Source organism: Brachionichthys hirsutus, chromosome 4, assembly GCF_040956055.1.
Source record: "Brachionichthys hirsutus isolate HB-005 chromosome 4, CSIRO-AGI_Bhir_v1, whole genome shotgun sequence".
Taxonomy (NCBI): Eukaryota; Metazoa; Chordata; class Actinopteri; order Lophiiformes; family Brachionichthyidae; genus Brachionichthys; species Brachionichthys hirsutus.
In genome coordinates this window covers 6,471,797-6,494,502 of record NC_090900.1, presented here as the reverse complement: position 1 = coordinate 6,494,502, position 22,706 = coordinate 6,471,797, and the positions used below count along the sequence as shown (strand labels likewise).

Sequence of the window (22,706 nt, the reverse complement as noted above, 5' to 3'; positions counted from 1 at the left end):
AGTGGACAACCTGGTTCAGACACCTCATCAAGACGCGCTCCGGGATGCAGTCCACTGTGCTTCGCAGGTGCCGGAGCTCCATTGCAGTATTATTTGTACGAGGGATGTAATTGAGAGAGGTATTTTTTTTTTTTTCAGATAGCAAATTAATTATCGATTGTCTTCAAGAGTAGCACTTCCCTTCATAAATGTCCACGCTACTGTTTACACAAAACAAAAACAGATCAATCTCCACAAATCCAATCAAGTCCATATGTTCTGGAAACACCTGCTGGCTAGTCGATGGGTTTCCTCTGAAGGTTATCTCCAAAAAATACTGGAGAGGATGCTATTGATATCACCCTCTAGTCTGCACTTCCACCCCTTCGGTCTTCCATCTGTAGCCTCCACATATTTCCTGTTTGCTACTTGGGTCATCAAGTTGATAACATTCTCCAGTGTATCAGATCTTGCACTCTTTGCACATTGTCATTGTCTGTCCACTCATTGTTTGCCTGCAGCCACTTCACCCGTCATACCAGCTCTTTACCACCTCATGTCATCGAGCGACTCCTAACCTCTCGTCTTTCTCTCCGTGTCCCTCTCTCTCTGCCTCATGTTGCTCTGCATTGCTCGCTCTATCAACCCTGCCACCCTTGGCATTCGCTCTGTCTCTCTCTGTCTCTCTCTCTTCCCTGACGCCGACTCCCTCCCATCCCTGCCCTTCATATAACATGGCCCAGCCCTGAGCTCTAACCCTTCAACAGATTCTTACGTAAGAGACATGATGTCCTCTGACACTACAAGTATTAAAAACCTTTTCTTTTCTTTTTTATCTCAAGTGTCTATCAGACTTTGTAAACCTTTTCTTGCACATGATGATGCATGCACAGTATGTCACATTCATATAAATTTATTCTTGCAAGTCTGAAAGTGCTTGTGGCCGTCATTTTGAAACATCTTGCTTGTATGCAAGCACCCATGCATGTTGTGCAATGGCAACATGCAGACTTTTTAAGATCCATCATGAGGCCAGGAAGCTAATTGGTCTTACCAGTGTCAACCAGAGCTCTGGTTTGCAATAATGATGCGGAATGCCATTCACTCCGTCAGCAGTTAGTCATGTGCAGAAGGGGCAATGTTGGGAATATGTCCGTTCACTCTGGTTCAAATTTAAGTCAAATCGCAATAGTGTAGTATGTATGAGATGTCTTTAATTTTACAATAATTCTGATTCACAATTTTAAATATATGTAGGAGCCGTGGAAACGTTAGGCCTCTACAATGTTTCCATATGAACCCTTTAATTTCAAAGTCAAACAGTTTCTGGTATGAGGGCTGAGAAGCACCAACTTAATGAAGTTGGTTCAATGATGCATAATGTACAGCTGAGAAAGTGTGCAAACAAGAAGACTTTACGTGGTGGTGGCACTAATTTCATCAGGCATCGCTTTTGGAAATTGAATTGGACAAGTTACAGCCCTTTCCTTCGTGCTCATGACAGCTGGCACGACATTTGGTCGGAAGAATGGCACACGTATATATGCTCATTGCTTTTTATGGTGCTGGTTGGACAGGTTGGTTTTTAAAGATGAAGGGAACAGAAAGGAGGTGAAGAATGCAGAGCTTAGATCTGTCAACTAAGCCCCTACAGAAAAGGATAGCCTTAATCTGCACACTGTGCATGCATGTGGATCAGTGTTTGATCTGCTGCAATAAGATTTTATGTAATAATTACTGTGTGTGTGTGTACTATATCATACAGCACAAAGTTGGGCTGTTCTTCTGACCTTGTTGACCTAATGGCATGTCGTTGTGTTTATGATAGCACACAGTACATGGTATTCATCTGTAGCTTTCCCTTTAGTTCACGACTAATAAATGACTTTGTCTTGATGGGAAAAAAACAGTGGTGTGGAATTCATAGAGGATGACCTCAGCATTGTAGGTCAGTCTTCCACATGTCAATGAGTCAATTATGATCAGAACATTTGGAGCCATTGGTGCTCGTGTCCTGGCTTTGTATTCCCTGTATAAAGATATAGCTGGCTTTTCACCCACAGTGGAAAGAGATTAATTATTATCGAGTGGTGTCAGCAAGGCCAAAGCCTCAGGCGTCTGATGACGTGTTAGATACTGTACAAAGCTCCACGCACATCAAAAACAAAGCCTAAGATGTTGAATATCATGTTTTACTAAATGTAGCATACACCTCACGACAAAACAGTCATTAGTTAGGTAGTTATTTAATTAACAGGGTATTGTGTACACATGTATTGCATTGTAATTTTTGACATGCATCAACTTTCTACTGTGTATAAATTCATCTTATTGTGAAAATCCATCTTATTATTTGATGTAGTTGATATGTATGTCATTGTCTTGCAATGTCGATGTTTACATAGTCAGACACAACTTTAGTACCGGTATATAATTCTGCTTTTCATTACGCTATGGGGCTTTAAGGCTTGAACACTGATTGGGATGTGCCCACTCAGCTGTGTTTTGTCCTTTTTTCCCTTGTTCCAGCTCCAAGCTGCTCAGCCCTTTAGAGAAATCTGGATTATCTAGCTTGAATGAATTTCCAAGCAAATGTTGACATCACAGATCCAGTATGTTCCTACAACTATATGTTTGATACCTTTTAAGCATTTTCAGCTAAAGGTATACAGCCAATGTATCACATTCCACTGCCACATGACTCATTTAATCGGATGGCCCACAATGAAAGAACGTGCTGACATTGTCCTTCATTCTTCCCAGCTAAATTCAAAATATGACCTGATTTAATGATAATTTATTTGAGACTGATCTCAGTCAAGAAAAACATTTGACAGTAATGGCAATTTTGCACTGCAATGCTTAAATAAGTGAAATTATCTATTTCCTCTGGTGCAAAAAGATAAAAACTAACCCTAACTACTCAACTTCCTGGATTAAGTCGACCACACTGTGTATTGTGTCAAATTACATTAAAATACTGTCACTTTGCCACTGTCATATATATACTGTCAATACCACACTCAAAAAAGTTTAAAAAAGAAAAGAAAATGCAAACTAAAAAAAGGTATAAAGAAACAAATGTGAACATCTGACATCCTCACCCTTTGAAAAAAAAACTGCCGTTAATCAGACATTCAAAAATGTAGTCTACAGAGTGATACTACATTTCAAGCAAGAGTACAAATACCATAAAAACAACAGACATCCTCTAAGGCCAAACCCAAAATCCTCTACAAAAATGTTTATCTCTGCTAGCTTGTCTAGGTCAGGCTCATGAAAACACTTGGTGATAACTTTTGATCCTTTGGATCACTTGGTTCTTCCAGCAATCAAATAAGGATTTAGAGTAGAAAAAAATAAAAAATACAATTCGAATCATTCCATGAAAAAAATGTTCTTCAAAAGGATTTTCAGAAAACCTCATTATCCATAGTGCTAAACCTTTTCTCTCCTTTCCCATTTGTATTATCCTTGTTCAAATTCTATATTGCTGGTTATACGGGTTTCAAGGTGACAAATCAGCGAGTCGAGGCGCTCGCTCCAATTGTAAACGGTCCTGAAACTGGACCTCTGTATACTGAATCCATTTAGTTGGAGCAGGTGTTGATGTTCTTTCCATCAGCAGCATCCTCCACCAGCGCCAGATGATAATCAGTGGACAGTGTGAAGTGGGACACACAGCCCACCAACCCTCCAATGTACTGCCTGTTTGTGTGAAGAGCTACCTCTTTCATGCCACCTTAAAGGAGAAATACAGACATTAAAATGACTGTTTTATTTTACAGTACGTATCTACTGTGATTTATGAGGTTATGAATTGGGGAAAATGTCCTACCGATATATAACGGTCCATTGATATTGAGTTGTCTCATCTTTCCAGTTGACCTGCCTGTTTTTGCTCCATAGTCATCCACCGTCAGTTTCCCCGACTGCCCATCCCTGAGGGTATATGTGAGAATGAAAGATATATCAGTACGCGCTCACGCTTTTGATGTTTCGCTTCCTTTAAGTTTTATTAGATTTTTGCATTCCATATATACAACTAGAGCACACTTTAAGTTTAAGAGCACAACCCTCTGTCAAGGCGTCTCAGTTTCCCCATCACGTCATTGGGCCTAAAACCAATGTCAACAATGTTCCATGGTAATTTCATAATATGACTCTTTAACCATGAAACAATATCCCCTATAAATTAGAAAGATGTTGCTATCCATGTGTTTGATTATTTCTTTTAAAACTATATTTCACCAATGCTGGTTTCAACATTTGTGTTTTCAAGGTTTGGTTTTAGAGGGAATATCTTCCTTGATTTGACAGCTCTAATAACACTAAAATTGCCCCATGACTGCTGGATGTAACAACAGTTTTTTTTTATATGGTAATAAAACATCAGTTTGTGCTGCATGCACTACTGACCCCTAGTGGACAAAGAAATGAACAGCTGCAGCTAACAAAACTGCCCTTTTATCATCATTAAAAAAAAACAAAAAATTAAACTGCCCCTGGCCTGTCAATAGATTCAACAGACTTCCTCCAACTTTTATCATTTAGTTTCTGTGACAAAACATTCAGATTTGAGTTTGGGCCCCCAACAAACCAAGAAACACCCACTTTCAGAAAGGGGCGTGGGGCACACACACACACTCTATGAAATTAATTCAAAGCATAGCCAGAGATTTGATAAGGATTTTAGAGCTTACCTCACAGCTTTGACTTTGTGCCACTTTCCATCATTGAAGGTTCCATTAACAGTGATGCTAGCCGCGCCACTGCCCAGGTTATAACTACAACAGCAGGAAAACAGAGTGAGCCCACAGCTGTCATCAAAGGGCATGCAGTGGGTTCCTGTTCATTGTGCCGCTCAGATAACTGCTGCTTCCTTTAGCGTCAGGTAAACCTTAGTTCTGCCTTTCCTTGCCCTTCGATGACGTCAGAGTTCATCTTCATTGTCTTCCTTCCCATCCTCCTCTTTATGATTTCAGAAAACTGGCTAATGGTTTCTAAAGAAATACCTGAAAACTAGCGCACCGTCCTGAAGCCCCATCGACAAATAGTCACTGTTAGCCCTCACTGGGCTGTCTCCTCGCCATAGCAACAGACCATCCTTAGCTGTGCTCTTGAAACGGAGGAAAAGGTTGGTTCTGGACCCAGACACTCTGAAAAGAAAGATCATTTTGCATGTTTTATAAAAAAGAATCATGACTATTGCCATGTCATTTTATGACCATGACAATGTTTCTAAAGAAATAATAGAAACAGTAAACATCCTATGAGGTCTTCATACGATGGATGAATGCTTGATCAGTCACATTTCACTACAAACCTTCTCAGGATGTCTCTGTTGTCATATGTCAGGTAACTCCGACCGATGAACTGAGGGATTTCGATGGCTTCAGTCACAGCTGGATAGAGGAAACATTGTGTTTACTTAATCACAAGGTGGCAGCATCATTCTGTATCTACGGAGTCATACTAGTCTAAATGGCTAAAACTGAGGAGAAAGGAGGGAAAGGAGGTGTCATTTAGATGCTGGGTTAAGATTAGGAAGTCAGAGAAGATAACTCACTGTTCAAGCAGTAATTTCCACATTCTGCTCAGTGAAGGTGTTAAAAACAAAGAAGGCATAGACAAGCTTAAGCACATTTAAGCCCCAAAAAGGGATAAGATCACACCACATGTTTAAATCTAGCATGCATTACATGAAAACAGAAAACAGTGCAGCCCTTCATTTGCTTATGATTTTCATTCACATTGAAGTAAAATGCAATGTTGTCTCTTCTCGACTGAAAACAAGGCAAAGACAAAACTTGTTTTATCGACTCAACTTAAGTGATTTTTGTAAATTGAATGAATGAATGAATGAACATGTTATTCTGAATTTGATACCAGTAACATTAAATAGTAACTTCAAGTTGTTTGCCATTTACATGCAAGAATGGCAAGGTTCACTTCCTCTTGAAACACGAATCACCAAGCAGCACTAAATCTCATTTTAGGCACGTTTCACAATGCATTCCAACTACGTTTTAGTTTTATTACCAAATAATTATTACCCGTCCTGAAAAGCTCATAAAATATTATTTTTGATAAGCGGTGTGTAATCCGTGTGTAAAGACGTCTCTTAAAGCACAAAGCAGCATCAGGTAATTGAATGATCCTGTTTTTTGCAACTGTCGCACATCATTGATGATGACGATGATGAATATATTTATTAGATAGAATGTTAGAGTACGAGTACAGTCAAACAGTAGCATGTATTACAGTACAAATACAGTCAAACATCCTGTCTAAGAGGAGCATTCAAAAAGGCCCTTGCGGTCTTATTTCCGTTGAAAGTCCTTAGTACATAAATCATCCACAATTAATACAAATAAAACTCATATTAAATTACTAAATTCAATGCATTTTCAGCTGTTCTATAACTGGGCTTGTTCTTGTGCTTGTATTTGTAGTAGATCAGATAATATACACAAAGATTTAAAGTTACTTTGCCTAAAGTTAATCTAGTTCTAAAGACAGAAATCAAGTGACTGACCTTTCTGGCAGTGCCTCCCATCATACCCTAGGGGGCAGTCACACTCATAACTGTCCCACTTGGGCCTGCATGTCCCTCCATTGGCGCAGGGACTTTGGACACATGGGTGTGCTGAATTTGCCACATTGATTCCACTAGCAAAGCCATTCGTTATCGGGATGGTGCGGTCATTCAATATCAGCTGAAGACATGAGAAAAAATGGACAGACGAGGAAGAAGAGGAAGCAAGAAGAGTTGTAGAAAAAAATCCACTGGACTTTTTACATTTTGTTTGGTTGTCATAACGATGATGCATAAAGATGATTTGATGCAACAGAAGTATCTGAATGATCTTTATTAAACAGTGTTAAAATAACTGCATCCCTAAATGAAGCGATGAAGCCATGTTTGAATGCAGGAGCCGGGTGCTGAGAGTGGGTGTGATGATACCTTCTGAACGATCCCAGTGAAGGGCTTCTTTACACCTGCTGTCCTCTTGGTGTTATCGTATTCTGGTACTCCACCAATATATAGAGGTGAGCTGCAGTTGATCTGAGTGAAAGCTCCCTGATGTGAAAATAAAAAAGAGATTAGTGCATGCATACATGCCATGTGTGTGTGTGTGTGTGTGTGTGTGATACAATAGTGAATCAACATGGCTGTTATTCCATTCTGTTGTAATTTTCTTGTCTTTTGCAAATTAATTCCATGGTTTTTTTTTGCCCTTTTGGAGGTGTCCTTTGTCTGGCTATTTTTAGTCCATTTAGGTTGATTGTTAGCTCCTAGTGGCACTTATTCCATTTTCCAGTCCATTTTCAAACGACATGAATGAAAAAATACCTCAGCGATTCCCTCCATCGGCTCCTGGCTGTCCACCTGAAGGATGCCACTCTTCGCTGTTCTGGACACCCTCAGTTCGTGCCATGTGTCCATACGGATTTGCTCTTCACTCCTATGTCCCAGATCATCACATACAATAAAGACCCCATCAAGTTACAAGAGACAAGAATGATAAGACATTGTCTGGCAAGTCTATTGATTCAGTACCTTATTGTAGCTCCTCCAGAGCCACAGTCAAATCTGAACTCTACATATTTGTCCACGAGATTGATGGCCAGGAAGTCTCCACTGCCTGCATCATCACTGTACAGCAGCGTCCCATCAGGCATGGACGGACGAAACGTCAGCTCAAACTCCATAAAGGACAGATAACTCTGAGAGGACTGAGGCCATGGGATGACAGCATATGAAAACATTGTCTCGTTAAAGAGCGGTGAAGACAGTGAGAAACCTGGAGCGTTGAGAAGAAGGCATAAGGGGAAAAAATTAAAAAGAGCCGAAGGGTTTGAGAGAGGACATAAACATCGTGAAGACCATGAAATAAAGAAGAGAAGAATATCCTCCTCCCTTCACTGGTCCTTCATATTGCACCCAGCCCCTCTATGATGATCAACGAAGGGTTTAGAATAAAAGACATTTTACTCACTGTCTTCACAAAGTTCTCCTCTGAAGCCAAGCGGGCACAGGCAGATGTATCCATCAGCACGGTTTACGAAGCAGACGCCGCCATGGGCACAGCCGACAAGGTCGCACACCCCGCCGCTGCACTCACCTGGCAGAGGGGCAAGGAGAGCTCATTAAGGCAGAGTCGTGTGTCTGCAGCCAAGAGGCAGCAGGGAAAGGTGCGGAAACGCTCAAAGAGCGAACACAGCCTCACATTTGTATAACGTGAGAAACATTGGCTAACAACATAATGATCATTACAGAAATGTACCTTATAAGTGTTGTCCACATATTATAACCATTTAATAAACGTGTTTGTGTCTTTTTATGCAGCAGCTTACCAACGTCAGCTCCACTCAGCGCTTTTCCCAGAGGCCAAGGCCTGAGGTCTGCGACTTTGTTGTTGATAGTTAGACTCTGAATGCATCCGAAGAAGCCTCGATTCGTCCCCGTCGCCCTGACCAGCCAATAAGCACTCGGGGATCCGCCCACATAGAGGGGGGAACGGAATGTGATCTTTGTGTACTGTCCCTGAAAGAGTGACAATCAATAACATTTACATTGGTTCACAATCTGAATGGTCTGTCGAGGGAAAGTCGGCCATACATAAAGTTCTTGAACCTTAATCTCATATTGGTACCTGTGCGCGTCCAGATATGGGCGTGTCATCGTCTAGTCGCAGCCAGCCACTCATGCCGTCCCTAAATACGGTAGCTGTATGCCACTGACCAACGACAACGCGATTCTCACTGATTATCTGAGCTGCTCCTGTGCCACAGTTAAACCTGAGGAACATCAGATATGAAAACAAGCACACAAAAAAGATTTAGAATTTGAATCCATTTTGCTCTAATTTCCTAATTAAAATTCCCCACAAAACATTTTCTGTATCACTTAGACATTGTCTACATTAAACAGTTAAAATGTTCTTTCTGAGTTCTGAAAATCTCAAAACAAACAACCAACCAGATTCTGCAGGCAGTTTATCAGTTTTCCATCAATCAAACCTGTGAAATTCCAAATCCACACAGGGTCAGCGTTTCCTTCACCTGTAATGCAGCGCTCCCCGCACCAGAGCCAGCGAGGCGAAGTCTCCCCGGCCGTGTTCATTCTCGCCACAGTAGAACAGCAAGCCGTCCTCTGAGTCCGCCTGTCGCGCAGAGAAACTGCTTTAACGCTCCCTTAACCCGCGTGAAAGACAAAAGTCGCTGCGAGGTGTTCTTTTTTACCTTGAACTCCAAAGTGATCTGAAACATCTGGTAGGAATTCTTCAAAGGTTCAAAGGTCATGTGAGAGTGACCGTAGAATCTGGGAAAGTTCACCAACACCGCTGAAGAAGAACGGAGGATTAGATCTTGACAAATGGATGTTTGGAAAAGTATGACACACACGCAAACCCAGATGGGTGTAAATGCAGCCGCGGCTTGCTCTCGCTCACCCTCAGAGCAGGTGTCGCCTTTCCGCCCTAAGCTGCAATGGCAGCGTGACCTTCTGCTGTTGTACTCATTGAGACAGAAGCTGTCAGGGGGGCACACCGTGTCATCACAGGTCAGGTTGTACACTCGAGGTGCTTCCCCCTTCCAGGGGGAGACAGTTGGGCCGGCGGTGGCGGGCAAAGTAGTGCTAAGTAGAAGGGGAAGAAACTATAAACAGTATTTCATTGCTTGTACTTGTGACATGCTCAACAACAATGAATTGAATCTTATCTTATGAAAGATAAGAACATTCAGTCTTCTGAAAAAAACGTGGTTTTTTTTTACAGTGCAAAGATTCTCTTTCAAGTGTAATCCTGTCATGTATTGATTACATGATCAGAGTTGAATTAACCTGTTTTCCTGACAGGTATTTATTTATTTGTCTCCTCTCTTGGCAGGAGATCAAAAGCATCCAACTGGAAACAGCATAACATTTAAATACAAATGTAATAAAGAGGTAGTCAGGCCTCCGGCAGTCAATGACTTGCAAAACTCAACAACCAGAGTGACGGATTGATGCGACATTTCACTGCTCTAGTATACATATAGTTATAAAATAACTCAGCACGAAAAGGCAAATCTCCTTCAGAAAAAAAAGGAGAAAGCTTGGAGAATCCAATCCAGAAGTCACAGAGGAAGATGCACGGTATGTGAATTGAGATTTTGTTTTCTTGCTCTCTCCACTTTGGTCAGCATTTTTAAATGTTCAATTTAATGTGCATCTTACATGGTAGTGGTAAGAGAGGCAGCAGTTGTGGTGGCAGTCGTAGCTGTTGTGGTACTGGGCCCTGCAGTGGTTGAGACAACCAGATCTGTGAGCTCTATGAAGATGGAGGCGGTGGAGTCTGATGCTGGAGGATCAGTGACATTAGGAGGAGCGACGGTGTCCATGCGATACATGACGTTGTGTCCAGACGGCGGGCCAGAGCGTGAGCGGAGCTGAGACTTCTTCTTGTCCTGATTTATGCCTGGAAATGACTTCAACTAGGAGGAGGAGGAAATCAATAGAAACACGTGCAGGTGATGCAGTGACATGAAATTTGTGTTCATTGCACTGCTAAACTTATTTTAGAAGATTTCGCATAGCTGTGGCAGGTAAAAAAAATAAAATAAAAAATAAAAAACCAACCTCTTCAATGAAGATATCGTAATCAGAGTCGTCAAAGTCGAAGCCATCTTCATCATTGGTCCTCGACTCTGTTAGGTAACGCCCATAGTCGCCGCTGCCAGCGTCGGATGCAGCTGTCCAGAATGTCAGCAAAGACACAGGAGGATTATTGCATGCTTTTAAAGCCTTGATTCTTTAATGATTAATGCGTAATAAGTCAGTAGTTTGTAAATATGCAGACAGAGTAAGTATATTATAGAAGCAAAATTATCTTTAGATTTGCTTTTTGGGTGAAACACCTAAACCCTTTAACTGGCTATGTGTAATAGTGGATTATTAATATACCGTAATCTAATCTAAGGGACCATTGACTGAATGGATGTCAAGATTTAAGAAATAAACAGCACAAGCTAATAATAACATTAGATCTAAGCACCAGCGTACAAGGAGGGGTGATGCCCAAAAAAGCTTAGCAGACTAATCTTCCATTGTGTAACCCCCCCCCCCCCCCCCCCCGGCCCTGCCCCTACACGAATTAATATAATAACCACCTTTTTTTTCTAACTGCAATAAACACACTCACTGATGAACTGTCACAGAGAGAATGACAAAACTGTACGTCAGTCAGTCAAGCCCACCCCTGCTGTTCACTGAAGCAGCGGTCTTGTGTGTGTGTGTGTGTGTGTGTGTGTGTTCATAGGGGTCTGGCATCCCATCCTTAATCCTGTCTGATGAGACGCCAACGTAACCTGCTTCTATCCCCTGCTAAGAGACCACACTTCTTTCTCTTCCTTCCTTCCTTTCCCTCTGTTGTTCTCAGTCTGTCGAAGAGAAGCATTCTTCACCCAACTTTCATTGGCATCATTTTTAAGCGGGTTTTTGTGATATCATCTGCCTCCCCGCCTGTATTTATTTATTTTTTTGATCTGCTTGTCTGTCTCTGAGCTGCTGAGCAGGACTTCAGGTGCTAAAGACAATCAGACCAGCTATGTGAGGATAAACAGAGCCTGCGAGGCAGAAACCACCTTTCCGGAGTTGGATAATATATTTTGCTGTTTGAGTTGAATAATCAATACTCCGAAAGCCTGACATAAGCTTTAACTCTTTCAAGCACATGACGGCCACAAATGTGTCAGTAAGTTATTTGTATGCTGTGGCCCTTAATCCAGATGTTACTGTGGTGCAGGTGTATGTAACACACATACACCTGTGCGAATGAGAGTGTGTTTGTGTTTTAATATCAATGAGTTCTGACTGTGCCACTACATCAAAAATAATAAAGTAAATGCCTCTAATGCTGCTGCTCTACATCTCGTATATGCAGGGTGGTTGTAACATGTTGGATCTTTTGATGTGAGAGTAACTTTGAATGTATGAAACCTAAACAGAGGTTGTTTCGTTTTTCGCGGCTGCGCTGGTGATATCTGACTGATTTGAAATGGGGTCGTTGAATGAGGCATCAGAGACCGAGTCTTACTAAATGCTGGCTCAGCGATCAATGCTTGGCCTTACCAGGAGTGCGCACAGGGCGGTTGATGTGACTGGGAGGACTGGCTCCGTGCATGTTGACCGCCCTAACAACAAACTGGTACTCGGTTTCTGGTAGCAGCCCCTTCAAAACCATCGAGTTGGTCTCAATGGGCTCGCGGATATACGTCCACTCTGTGTCCATTTCTGGCCTGAAAAATGACAAAGACACACGAGGAATCTTTAGTTGGTTCTCGCTGGGAGGCAACAGCGCTACTCACTGCACCACTGTGTCCGCCCCCAGAGATACTAATTAAAATCATTGATTATGATGGTATTTTTTGTGAATCTTTACTATAGATCTGATTATTTTCTACTTTAATCAGAGCGTCGCTTTGGAAAAGAGAAAATCACAACAGAATAAAAACATTGCTGAGCCTTAATTTTCCTGCCTGTGACCTCTAGCTTCCCCTCAGCTGCCATGCGTGTTAAGTTCTAACAGCCTGGAGGCGCAGCTAACTGTTGAATAAGGTCATCTTCCTCACCACTCAATGTCTCCCTTCAGCACAGCCTGATGTAAGCAGAGAAAGATTTGCCCCTTTTGTGTGGAAAATACCCTCACACACAAAAACAGACACTGATTCATGTCTACGCTGCCGCCTCTGTCTTTTAGCTGTAACTATTAACTCTGAGCATGAACTAAGTGTTCGAACTAACTAAGTTCACATTTTGATGGAAATTATATTCTCATCTAACTCCAAGCAAATAATTATTTCTTTAAGATGCCGTAATTTCATTTGCTGCTTCATTACATCTCTGTTTTTTTATCTCACGCTGACGGAATAAGGCTTTTCACTCGAGCCTGTCCTCCTCCTCCAGGATGCCGCCACTTCATGCGGCTCTTCACCTGGTAATTGTCAGTGCAGCCTGGTTTATGCATGAAACATAAACTCGTGTTCAAATGCTTGTACCTGTGTACACTGTATGTGCCCGTGTACTGTGCTGCTGAGATCTCAAACGGCCACAATAATAGAGTACACGTATACAGTTGATTGATCAATTACAACAGACCTGATGTAAGCTACTAGAAAGTGAAGGACAGGTGCGCTTCCCTCGCTCTCTCCTTGCTGCCATGACAATGCCAGCTCTGTGTCAGAGACCGCCATGACAACAGGTTGAGTGGGTGGCGATGGGGGCAAGCACATGTCTGGTGACGCAGAAGGAAACTGAGGTTAGTGAAAGACGTGAGCAATACCGAAGAGGACATAAAAGCGTCTGCTGTGAAGGTGATTCCTATTGGTCATACGCTGCTTGCTCACCATGTGAGGCGGTGCTGATGTCTCTGGGCATGCTGGCTCTACCTTCCCCTGCCCAGCCATAGGCGCCAACACTAACTCTGTATTTAGAGTTCATTTTCAAGTTGCCAATTTCCACTTCCTATGAAAAGGCAAGTAGGAGAGGTAGATGGGAGCACATCAGCAAGGCTGGTTGGAGGAGGAACATCCATCCATCCATCCATCTAGCTTTCAAAGTGAGAGGCAGCCCTGAACAGCTTGTCACCGTGGACAATGTCAGCACATAAAAAGTCTCACATTCACACTCACAATTCACACTTGTGGATAATTTAGAGTCATAAGTTCACTGAAACTGCATGTTATTGGACTGTGGGAGTGAGATCCACACTCACAGACTCATACCCAGCCATAAATGTCAACTGCAAGCAGTGATGGTTTTAATTAGAAAAATAAAACACCATGATACTCACAAAGCTCGCTTGTCCGTCAAATTGTCCCTTTGTGGAAATAAGAGCAGAATATTTTAGAAATGAATTTAAAGAAACTCACAGTACTTTAGCTTTTAACAAGTGTACTTAAAACATAGGTAAAGGGGGATCTGCTTTAAGTAAATACCCAATTAAATGTTGCACCGTGCAACGGTGCGTTTCTATTCAGCAAAGGGTCTGAATTACAGCGAAATATTTTAGCAACATTTCTCTGAAGATTTTTGTTCTTGAAGTGTAAAGAAATCGCTGCCACGGAAATTGCAGCATGTTCCCACTCTTACTGCAAAATGTCTTTGATTTGTTATTTTCCATGGTAATGTTGCTTTCAGTTGCTTTTTAGTGATCATAAGGGAAATGCAATGAAAATACTCAAACCTCAGTCCGCGTACTCACAGTGGTCAACATGTCCAAACTAAGAGGCACCTCCATCAAGGACGCTGCGCCCAACGGACGGCCATGCCTCAACTCGGTGCAGAACACCTGCAAATAGGACACACACAAAGAGAAACTTTGAATTATTTGTCCAATATCAAACCAATATTAGTATATTTCAGTAGTATTGATACTGGCAGACATTTATGGAGGTCATGGTATTTATTAAAATGACCGTCTTTAATCTTTTCCTGAACATCATCAATAGAAACAGTGAATAATGAGCAGACAAAATTATATGTACAGTATATGAAGTGAACACACATGTTTATCTGTGAGTCCTGGGGAAGCTAGGTGGCTAACTAATCCTCTTAGTGCAGACATATGGTCCAAAGCAGAGCACAGTCATACTGATCCACATTTTGTTTTAATGATTGACTAAAAACAAACAGTTTTCAGTCAATTCAGAAATGTAATATATATGTATTTGTGATGTGTAATAATACATACATTATCAGATTTTGCTTTAATAAGAATGCATTTGTGAAATAATAAACAGATATTACTTTAATATTTATGATGTCTGAGAGCAGCTTTAACTTTCAAATCCAAATGCGCGCACACACACACACATACATGCAGTATTACCTCATCTGTGCTATGATTTACTGTAAGATCATAGACTACCTTGTATCCAGTGATTGTGCTGACATGTCGCCGTGGCATCTTCCATCGAACACTAAAGGCAGTGCAGTTGATTTTCTCCAGCTGGATATCTAACGGAGGACTCAGACGATCTGATTCAAGCAAACAGAGACATAGTCAGTGAGGGAACCTGAAGATATAATCATCAAAAAGCATGTTAATAGAGCTACTTTCTTTTAGCTCCCCTTTACAACTTTCGTTCCACAGCTTCCATTCATGCTAAGAATATTTTTAAACAAAATGCATAATTTGAAACTAATGTTATATTTTTGTCAGAATCATGAAAGAAGTTGCAAAAAAACTTCTGATAATAATAATCAACATCATCATCAAAAATGGAATCATCACCATGTTGTAGTCTTTTTGAATCGGCCTGAAGGCTGAGCATGTCCATAATATCAAGTGACTCCGACTGGGAAATGTCATCATGTCCCTGGTCTGAATTCATCAATCTTAGGTGCTTTTGTGACACTTCAAGCGATTATAATTGCACCCCTAGCATGCAGCTGCAGCCTGGAGACACTTTAGAGGGCACTCGAAGGACAGATCAAGGTGTAGAAAGCTACATAAAAACCCCCGATGACCCACTATGCATGTTTCATCTGGCTTTAATGGAGAATCCTAGGCCAACAAGTACCCTTGTGCACCCAAAAGCACACACTTTGTCATTTCATTTGCATTAATTATACAGTATTGTCACATCCAGTCCAACAACCAGCTGCTTGGAAATGCTCCCCAACAATATTTATTAGCTGCTCGTGAATTTAATGACATGTGACAAGAGTAGATTCTCATATGGGCTGATAAAATATGTAGCCTCTACACCTTGTCTGCAAAGTCTACCGTTGTACCATCGTCACAACTGACCTTTCTGTTAAAGCAACGTAAGGGCAGAATTTTTGGTGAGGGAAATCAGGCAAGCTGAAATGTCACACAGCTACAGAGCTGCTCTCCTCCACGTCTTCTCGCTTCTTCTTTTTTTTTGGGGGGGGGGGGGGGGCAATCCCCCGTTCCACCTCCTGTGCTCCTGAATCGGCTTCTCTCAAACATTTATATACCGTACCCATTCCTCTATCTGATCAGGTGATTCAATATGCCAGCTGAATTTCTTGATCCAAATCAGATAGATGAAGAGGGGACTCCTTAATTTAATTGTTTGTGTGCATGTTCAAAAACACTACCTACCAAGAAGCTGATATTGTACACTTGGTAAAAGGCACATTTCAGAGCCTAATGAGAAATATCGGATCAACCATAGCCTCCACAGCAGCAGAAGAGTACACTCCTGGATCACTCATCTGTGACTCACACAGACCTGAGAGCGAACAAAGTGACACTCACCCTCATATAAGGGTCCCACTGAAGGATGGGGACACGCCGACTTTGTTACAGGGCTTCCATTTGAAGCTCCACTCAACTGTGGGCTTCGTCAATTTCATGTGGGACATTGCCCACGTCTGATATTGGACATGTGAGGTCAGGTCAGATGAGTTACAAAAAGAAATCTAGACTCGAAAAGCACTCAGAGAGTGCAGATCTCATTCCTCTCATAATTATATTTACAACATTCCACATGGTGATCTGGATCATCACCAAAAGTTATCAATTGTTCTTGGCATCTTTATACACCAACCATGAAAATACACATGAATCAGAGTTGATGTGTATTTGTAACTGGCTTTTTAACGTAATCGTTTTTCCTAACGTCATTCTGGTTCCGATCCAGGTGAAATTCGGTGGTCAGATAGAGGTCCCCCCTCACCCCACCCTACACGACTGTCAAATACCCTAAATAATTCCACCCCCAATTTCTTGTCCAATAGCTATAGCTATATCAATAAAACCCTTCAAAGGCAGCACTATAAAGGGCTGATTCTGTTCTGGGGAGTTGACGAGGGTTATTCAAACTTATCTGAAAGTATTCATTTTCCTTGTGGTGTTAGTGACTGAAAGCATGCAGGAAAAGCCTCCTTTTATCTAATTAAAATGTTGCAGAGTAGCTTTCATGGATTTAGTTTCACTTCCATGTTCCTATGAAAATACATAGAACAGATAAGACCAATCATTCCTTGTGATTCAGTGTGAATGAATGTCCAAATATGAACGCTTCACGCTTTTACTGACCTGAGACGTGACTAACAAGTCGAATCAAACAAGCAGAACGATGGCTATCCTGAAATCGACAATGTTTCAGTGCAGGCTAGAATTGCTGCACCTTGTCAAGTGTGAAGGGTATAGTGGGAGAACTTACCAGGTCTGCGAGCATTTGATCTTCTTGCACCAACGCAAACACTGGCTGAGCAGATTGCAAAGAGAAGTAAGTATGAAAGAATTCTCTCTTTACATTTAGATTCCATGTCTTCTGCAGGTATAGAAAGTTAAAACTGTCAAATGATCATTTTATCAAATTCAAAGATTCCTGTGACTAAAAAAAGTAATAAACCCTTTGTCGAGAAAAAAAAAAGTATCGTCTGATAAAAGCCAGTTTTTTTTTTTAAATCCTGATTTTGTCGCAAATTCCAAGAACTAAAAAAAAGTGCCCGGAGAGCTGCGGGGCAGCTTCGGTTTGACACTGATAAGATTACTGTCTGCGAAAGATCAGTGGGTCGGACACGTAAATGGATGGACCGGCAGCCACAGTGTCCCAACACGCGCGCTTTAGACGATGGCGCGTGCTGCGTCGACATACACGCGCAATGCGCAACGTCTAAAGAAGTTGAACGGAGCGCTGAAGCATTTTTACGCATGGATTTAGCTTCGGTTTGATGCTCTGGTTCGCGTCTCAGACAGCAAATGAGAAGTGCAGGAACGCGGCGCCATTTAGAGATAAGAGGATAATAAGCCTCTAATCCGCGCTCTGGACACAGATGGAGAGCGTGCGTCTTGACGCAGAAGCAGAGGATGCAAACAGACAGACAAGCCGCAAACGTGTGTGCGCGTGCGCGTGCGTGCGTGTGCGTGAGTGAATGTGTGCATTTTATGGAGCAAAGTTTGCAGGACAATTCAGCCAAATCACAGAAGAAAGATCTTCTTATCCACAATTAATGCACAAATAAGCAGCTTCAACGCTGATAGATTAAACTTTTAAAGTCAAACTCATCCAAAACTTCAAATACTGTTGCATCCACAGGGTTACAGCACGAGCGTCAGAGTCCACCTACTACTTCTACTTTGAGGAACATTTAGGAAGCATGCATGCTGACTTAAGCGTCTCCTATGTAGATCTACTTTTCTGAGACATATTCAAAATACAGTCCAGCGATTGCTAGACTCAAGGCATTCAGAGGGAAGAACTTGATTTCTGATTTCCAATGTAGTTCCAGCGTTTTTACCTTGGATGCACTACGATGGTGACAGCGTTGTACTCACAGAACATGTTGCAGTAGTGAATGGCTGCATATCAGAAATGTTTCATAGTATGCATTCACCCATCTCACACACCCACCTGCAACGATGTGCTAATGCCTTATATAATATTCATAAATATGTATATATATACATTTATATTTGTCGCCATGATTGAGGGGACGTGGGGAAGAATTTAAAGACTAGAAACTATTGGATCTCTCTGTGGCCTGTGCAAAAGTGGTATATTTGTATATGCTAAGGGTAGACTCAAATATGTATCAAACATAATATAGTTGATGTTAATTTTGTTGTAGTTTGTTTTTGTGTTCACTTGGAAAAACATGCGTAAGTTAAGGAGAATGGTAGAACTCAAATTGAAAGCATCAAACATAAAATTTATTGTAACTGTATTGATTTCAAGTCTTCTTCAAAGCCTTCTCTGCATATCCCCTGGATCATAGAGACAAAATAAATTCTCTGAATATTCACATTTTTTTCATCAATTACAAGTCATTGCACAATATTCCTCGAGCCAACAGTTACCACTCTTGCACAGGATACAGAGGGTGTCAAGAATGGCATGTTTTCAAAATGCAGCGGCACACACTGACGGTCGAGCAACAGAAGGGTTTAATCCAAAAAAGGGTTTCCTACACAGGAGCCGGTCCACACTGGCAAAGGTATCCAAATCTTTAGGCAAAAGGCAAAGTCAAAAGTCAGGCAAAGGTTCAGAAACAAGGCTATGGCGTGAGAAAAAGGCCGGAGCGTGTCTGCGAGGTTCAACGAACAGGTAGAGGACTGAACACAGAGGGAGGGATAAGGAGGCAGGGTGACGAAGGGAATGAGGAGCAGGTGTGACAAACAGAGCAGGTGTGACGACGAGAGGGAAAGGTCAGACACCGAACACAGGAAACGCAGGAAATGATGCATGGAAGCATAAAATAACACAACATGGCGGAGAGACAACATTTCATCCCCAATTTAGAGAAACGGCTCTCGAAAAGAGATAAAAGAATTTGATTTTGTGGGGATCAGCAGTCTGCAGAGAAGAGCTTTCAGGCGATATTACATAGCTATAGAACTAGGCAGTCCATCAGGGAAACAGATGGTTTCACATTAATACTCCCTAAATGGATATTCATTTTATTTCGATCAATTGTAATTAATTTTCAGCTTTAATTGCAAAAGTGAGCAACATAACAGCTTGCTGGCAGGCAGGAATACCTCTGAATGCTGTAATAACAGTGGTAAACACTGCCCTCTAGTGGCAACATTGAAGTCCTACAACGCACATGTGTGAGCAATCAGCACATCTGGAGGATCAGTGTTTTCAGACTTTTTAAGATTAGCAAGCGTTCTAATCTGCGTTAGGAATCACTGAATGCTCTGTAGTCCCCTTGTCATTCCTGGCATGAAATCAAGCCCCCCCCCCCCCCCCCCAAGCCAGTAATAATTTGTCCTGGCACAGTTATTAACCCCAGTTTAACATTTCTCGATGACTCCCAGGAGCTCAGTGCAGCAGAGGGAGTCCACTCTCACAGCTCCCATTGCATGATCAACCCTCACCCTGAGGCTCCAGCAGCGCTGCACTACATATGGGGTGAATTACATTGGAAGCACTGTGGCCCCCAAAGATATGGTTTTCACTGTTTGTATCATTATATATATATATATATAATGATCCATCCCACACCCAAATGATTAAATAGCAAAGAAAACGTCAGCAGCAAGTGGGCAGCTTTCCTTTTCCACTCAAGCCAAGTTAAGACCAATTATTAATTATGATCAAATTGTAACTGATTTTGATGTTTAAAAAATATCACATTTATAAACCAGTCCATTTGCTTGTAATTGAGCAGACAGGTTGCTTATTTCTGGACACGTTCCATTGTAGTTGTTAATTTGTGCAAACAATCTTAAAAGTTTGTGGGTTTATACTGTATACTGTGGCTAATACTTAAAGACTGCAAACACGCTGCAGTCTGTACTCTGATAGATGCTCGGAGCTAAGCGCTAATATCATGCTGAAAGTGGCAGAAGCTTTTTTTTCCATTTCTGTTTTTTTTTTCTAGCATGATAACATTTAAAGTTGACTTCTCAAAGCAGAGGCTGACGGGAACATCGTTGATTCTTGTAGATATTTGGAAATGCACCTTGTGACATGATGATCACTCGGCAAGAAAAACTCCTTTATGTCTTCTCTCTTTGAAGCTGGGCCAAACTGGGATAGATCATCTTACTTTTTATTCCCTAGAACTTTTAACTGGCCTGAAAACTATTGCAGCCCCCCCCCCCCCCCCCTTTTTTTTATGTGAATGTCTAAACGTATCAAACAGGACCAGGACAGGAATTCTTTCTGATCAGTCCACCCTTGGTGAGTCATGATTCATGTCATGTCATGAATCTTTTTTCTGCTTATTCCAGCTCCGTCTCTTCAGCGCTTTTGAGTTGGTCTATAATAACAGGTGACACTACTGCAATTAGCTCTATGCATGAAAGCCAACCTGAGACCCAACAGATCCAAACTACAGATCAGTCACCACAGATAAGTTTGGTGCGATGGTTTGAGGTCAATGTATTTCCATACAGTAATGTGAGCAGGTTGTTTTAAAGAGGAGTCTCTTCACAGTCGTTGGTGGTGGATGAACTTCTCAAAGGACGATCAATTCCATACGATATGTATTTGGGGCTTCTTATGATGTTCAAAGGGTTTGTGCATGACCTAGGGATTAGAACACAACGTGGTTAACATGTGCGCCTGTCGTGACTCAAACATGGTTCATCATGAGAGAATCAATTTGTTTATAAGTATGGAGAGCCGGAGATGATTTTGTCAGGAATGAACTCTTGCGTGCGTCGAAACATTTGCAGGAGAACATGGGACAGGTTCGCTGTCAGGTTGGTCGTCTCCAAATAACTGAACTCGTCGTGGCTCAATCTAGACTCAGATTCTAGCATGATCGTGTGGTACATTTTCTGATTGATATGCAGAACAAACAAAAAAAACTGAAAGCATTACAGCTGTGTGAGTTCAGTCAGTGAAATAAACAACATTTAACTGTTAAACGCAGGCACGTAAACGCCTCAGATCACGTTCACGCGTTTTTGTTCTGGATTCAATCACGGAAGGAACATAACATCGCCCACATCGCTGCCTCGTTACGGCCTCAGGTGAGAATGATAAGAGAGACAGGGATTAATGATTGGGTTCTGCTTTTAACTTTCTCACTGAGGTGGCAGCGCTTGAGTCAAAAATCACAGAATCAAAAAATCTGAAAACATTTACATAATGCATGAGACATGAATTCCATTAAATCAATTCAATGATTTTAAATTGTTTACATTTAAATTCATCTTTGGAGGAAATCATTTTTGACAGAAATGTGCCCTAAACCTTTCTGTAAACAGCAGAGCCTCATGGGAACATAAAAGAAATAATTTTGACCCAGACGTCCAGAGACGAACTGAAGTAACCTCCGGTGTTGTGTCATAAGTTGCATTTTCATTCTCCATAATAGTGTCCGTTTTATCATTCATTATTAATAGTAGTATCAGCTTCACGGTTTAGTCAGGGTGGCTGTGATTGACGCAGTAGCAGTCATATATATATATGTGTGTGTGTGTGTGTGTGTGTGTGTGTATTATAATGCTATATATGATGTTGTTCTAAAATAGGCTGTAGTTAAATAATCATTAAACGTTTGCAGGTGAAACTTTCAGTAAACTCCTGTGCATTTACAGTGAAATGTTTTAAAGTTTGACACACATCCAGTCGGTTCAACACCATCCACCCATCAACTGCATGCAAGTAGCAACAACACAATCTGTTCAGCCTGTTTTGACTGACTGATTAGAGACACGTTCCTCATCCAGTATAAACTAAACATGAAGAGGCAGGGGGGGGTCTGCAGGGTTGTTAGTGGAAAGTGTGAAGCTCCTCTCTTCCTCTCGGCCACACACACGCACGCCCACACGCACACATGCACGCACACACACTCTCTTTTCATAACAGACCGTCCTCGCCCTCATCGACTCTGGACCTGGGCTCGTCTCGTCCCTTTTGTGTGGTCTTCATGGGTGGAGACAGGCGGAACCGGAGGGTGGCCCATCCACGTCACCGCCATCCACACCTCTCCCTCTCCCCGTGCGTGCGGGCGGATGACCGGCAGTCACCGCGTAGTGAACCCGCGGGTGGGTCTGGATTGGACGGATCGCGAAGTGTTCGTGTTTCGGCGTTTCTTTTCGTTTGTACTTTGGATATTGCGCCGGAACCTCACTGCGCATTTCCACGTGAGTGAAAAGGCGCAGTCATATTTTTGGATTCAGTATTTCCAGTGGCAGGAAACGCGCGCCTTACCCAAATATTAAACGTCTTCCATACGTTCTTCAACGAGTGATACCTGTTGATTCTGCATCGCGCCATGTTCTGCTGTCGGGCTGAAGCGGACA

At 41.9% G+C, this 22,706-nt stretch overlaps 1 protein-coding gene across 1 annotated transcript; it reads right to left on the bottom strand.

Moving 5' to 3' along the window:
• Positions 1 to 3,569: 3,569 nt before the first annotated feature.
• LOC137893371 (pikachurin) lies at positions 3,570 to 17,266 on the bottom strand. Its single transcript, XM_068738832.1, has 25 exons — positions 17,161 to 17,266; positions 14,892 to 15,001; positions 14,226 to 14,312; positions 13,815 to 13,841; positions 13,369 to 13,486; positions 13,121 to 13,256; positions 12,095 to 12,261; positions 10,604 to 10,716; positions 10,202 to 10,458; positions 9,438 to 9,622; positions 9,229 to 9,329; positions 9,049 to 9,149; positions 8,640 to 8,784; positions 8,341 to 8,530; positions 7,983 to 8,108; positions 7,544 to 7,787; positions 7,337 to 7,448; positions 6,947 to 7,063; positions 6,518 to 6,698; positions 5,549 to 5,572; positions 5,306 to 5,384; positions 4,995 to 5,138; positions 4,683 to 4,766; positions 3,818 to 3,921; positions 3,570 to 3,721 (listed from the first exon to the last, which is right to left on the bottom strand). The coding sequence occupies exons 1-25, from the start codon at positions 17,264 to 17,266 to the stop codon at positions 3,570 to 3,572; spliced, it is 3,210 nt and encodes a 1,069-aa protein (XP_068594933.1).
• Positions 17,267 to 22,706: the final 5,440 nt, after the last annotated feature.

Bases quoted from the DNA above. Each gene is read 5' to 3' on its own strand.
- LOC137893371 (XM_068738832.1), bottom strand. From the start codon at position 17,266: ATGGAATCTAAATGTAAAGAGAGAATTCTTTCATACTTACTTCTCTTT. The intron at 14,313-14,891 runs GTAGTCTATGAT...TCCTATTTGCAG, and splicing joins GCACAATCACTGGATACAAG to GTGTTCTGCACCGAGTTGAG. The intron at 7,788-7,982 runs GTGAGTAAAATG...TCAACGCTCCAG, and splicing joins AGGAGAACTTTGTGAAGACA to GTTTCTCACTGTCTTCACCG.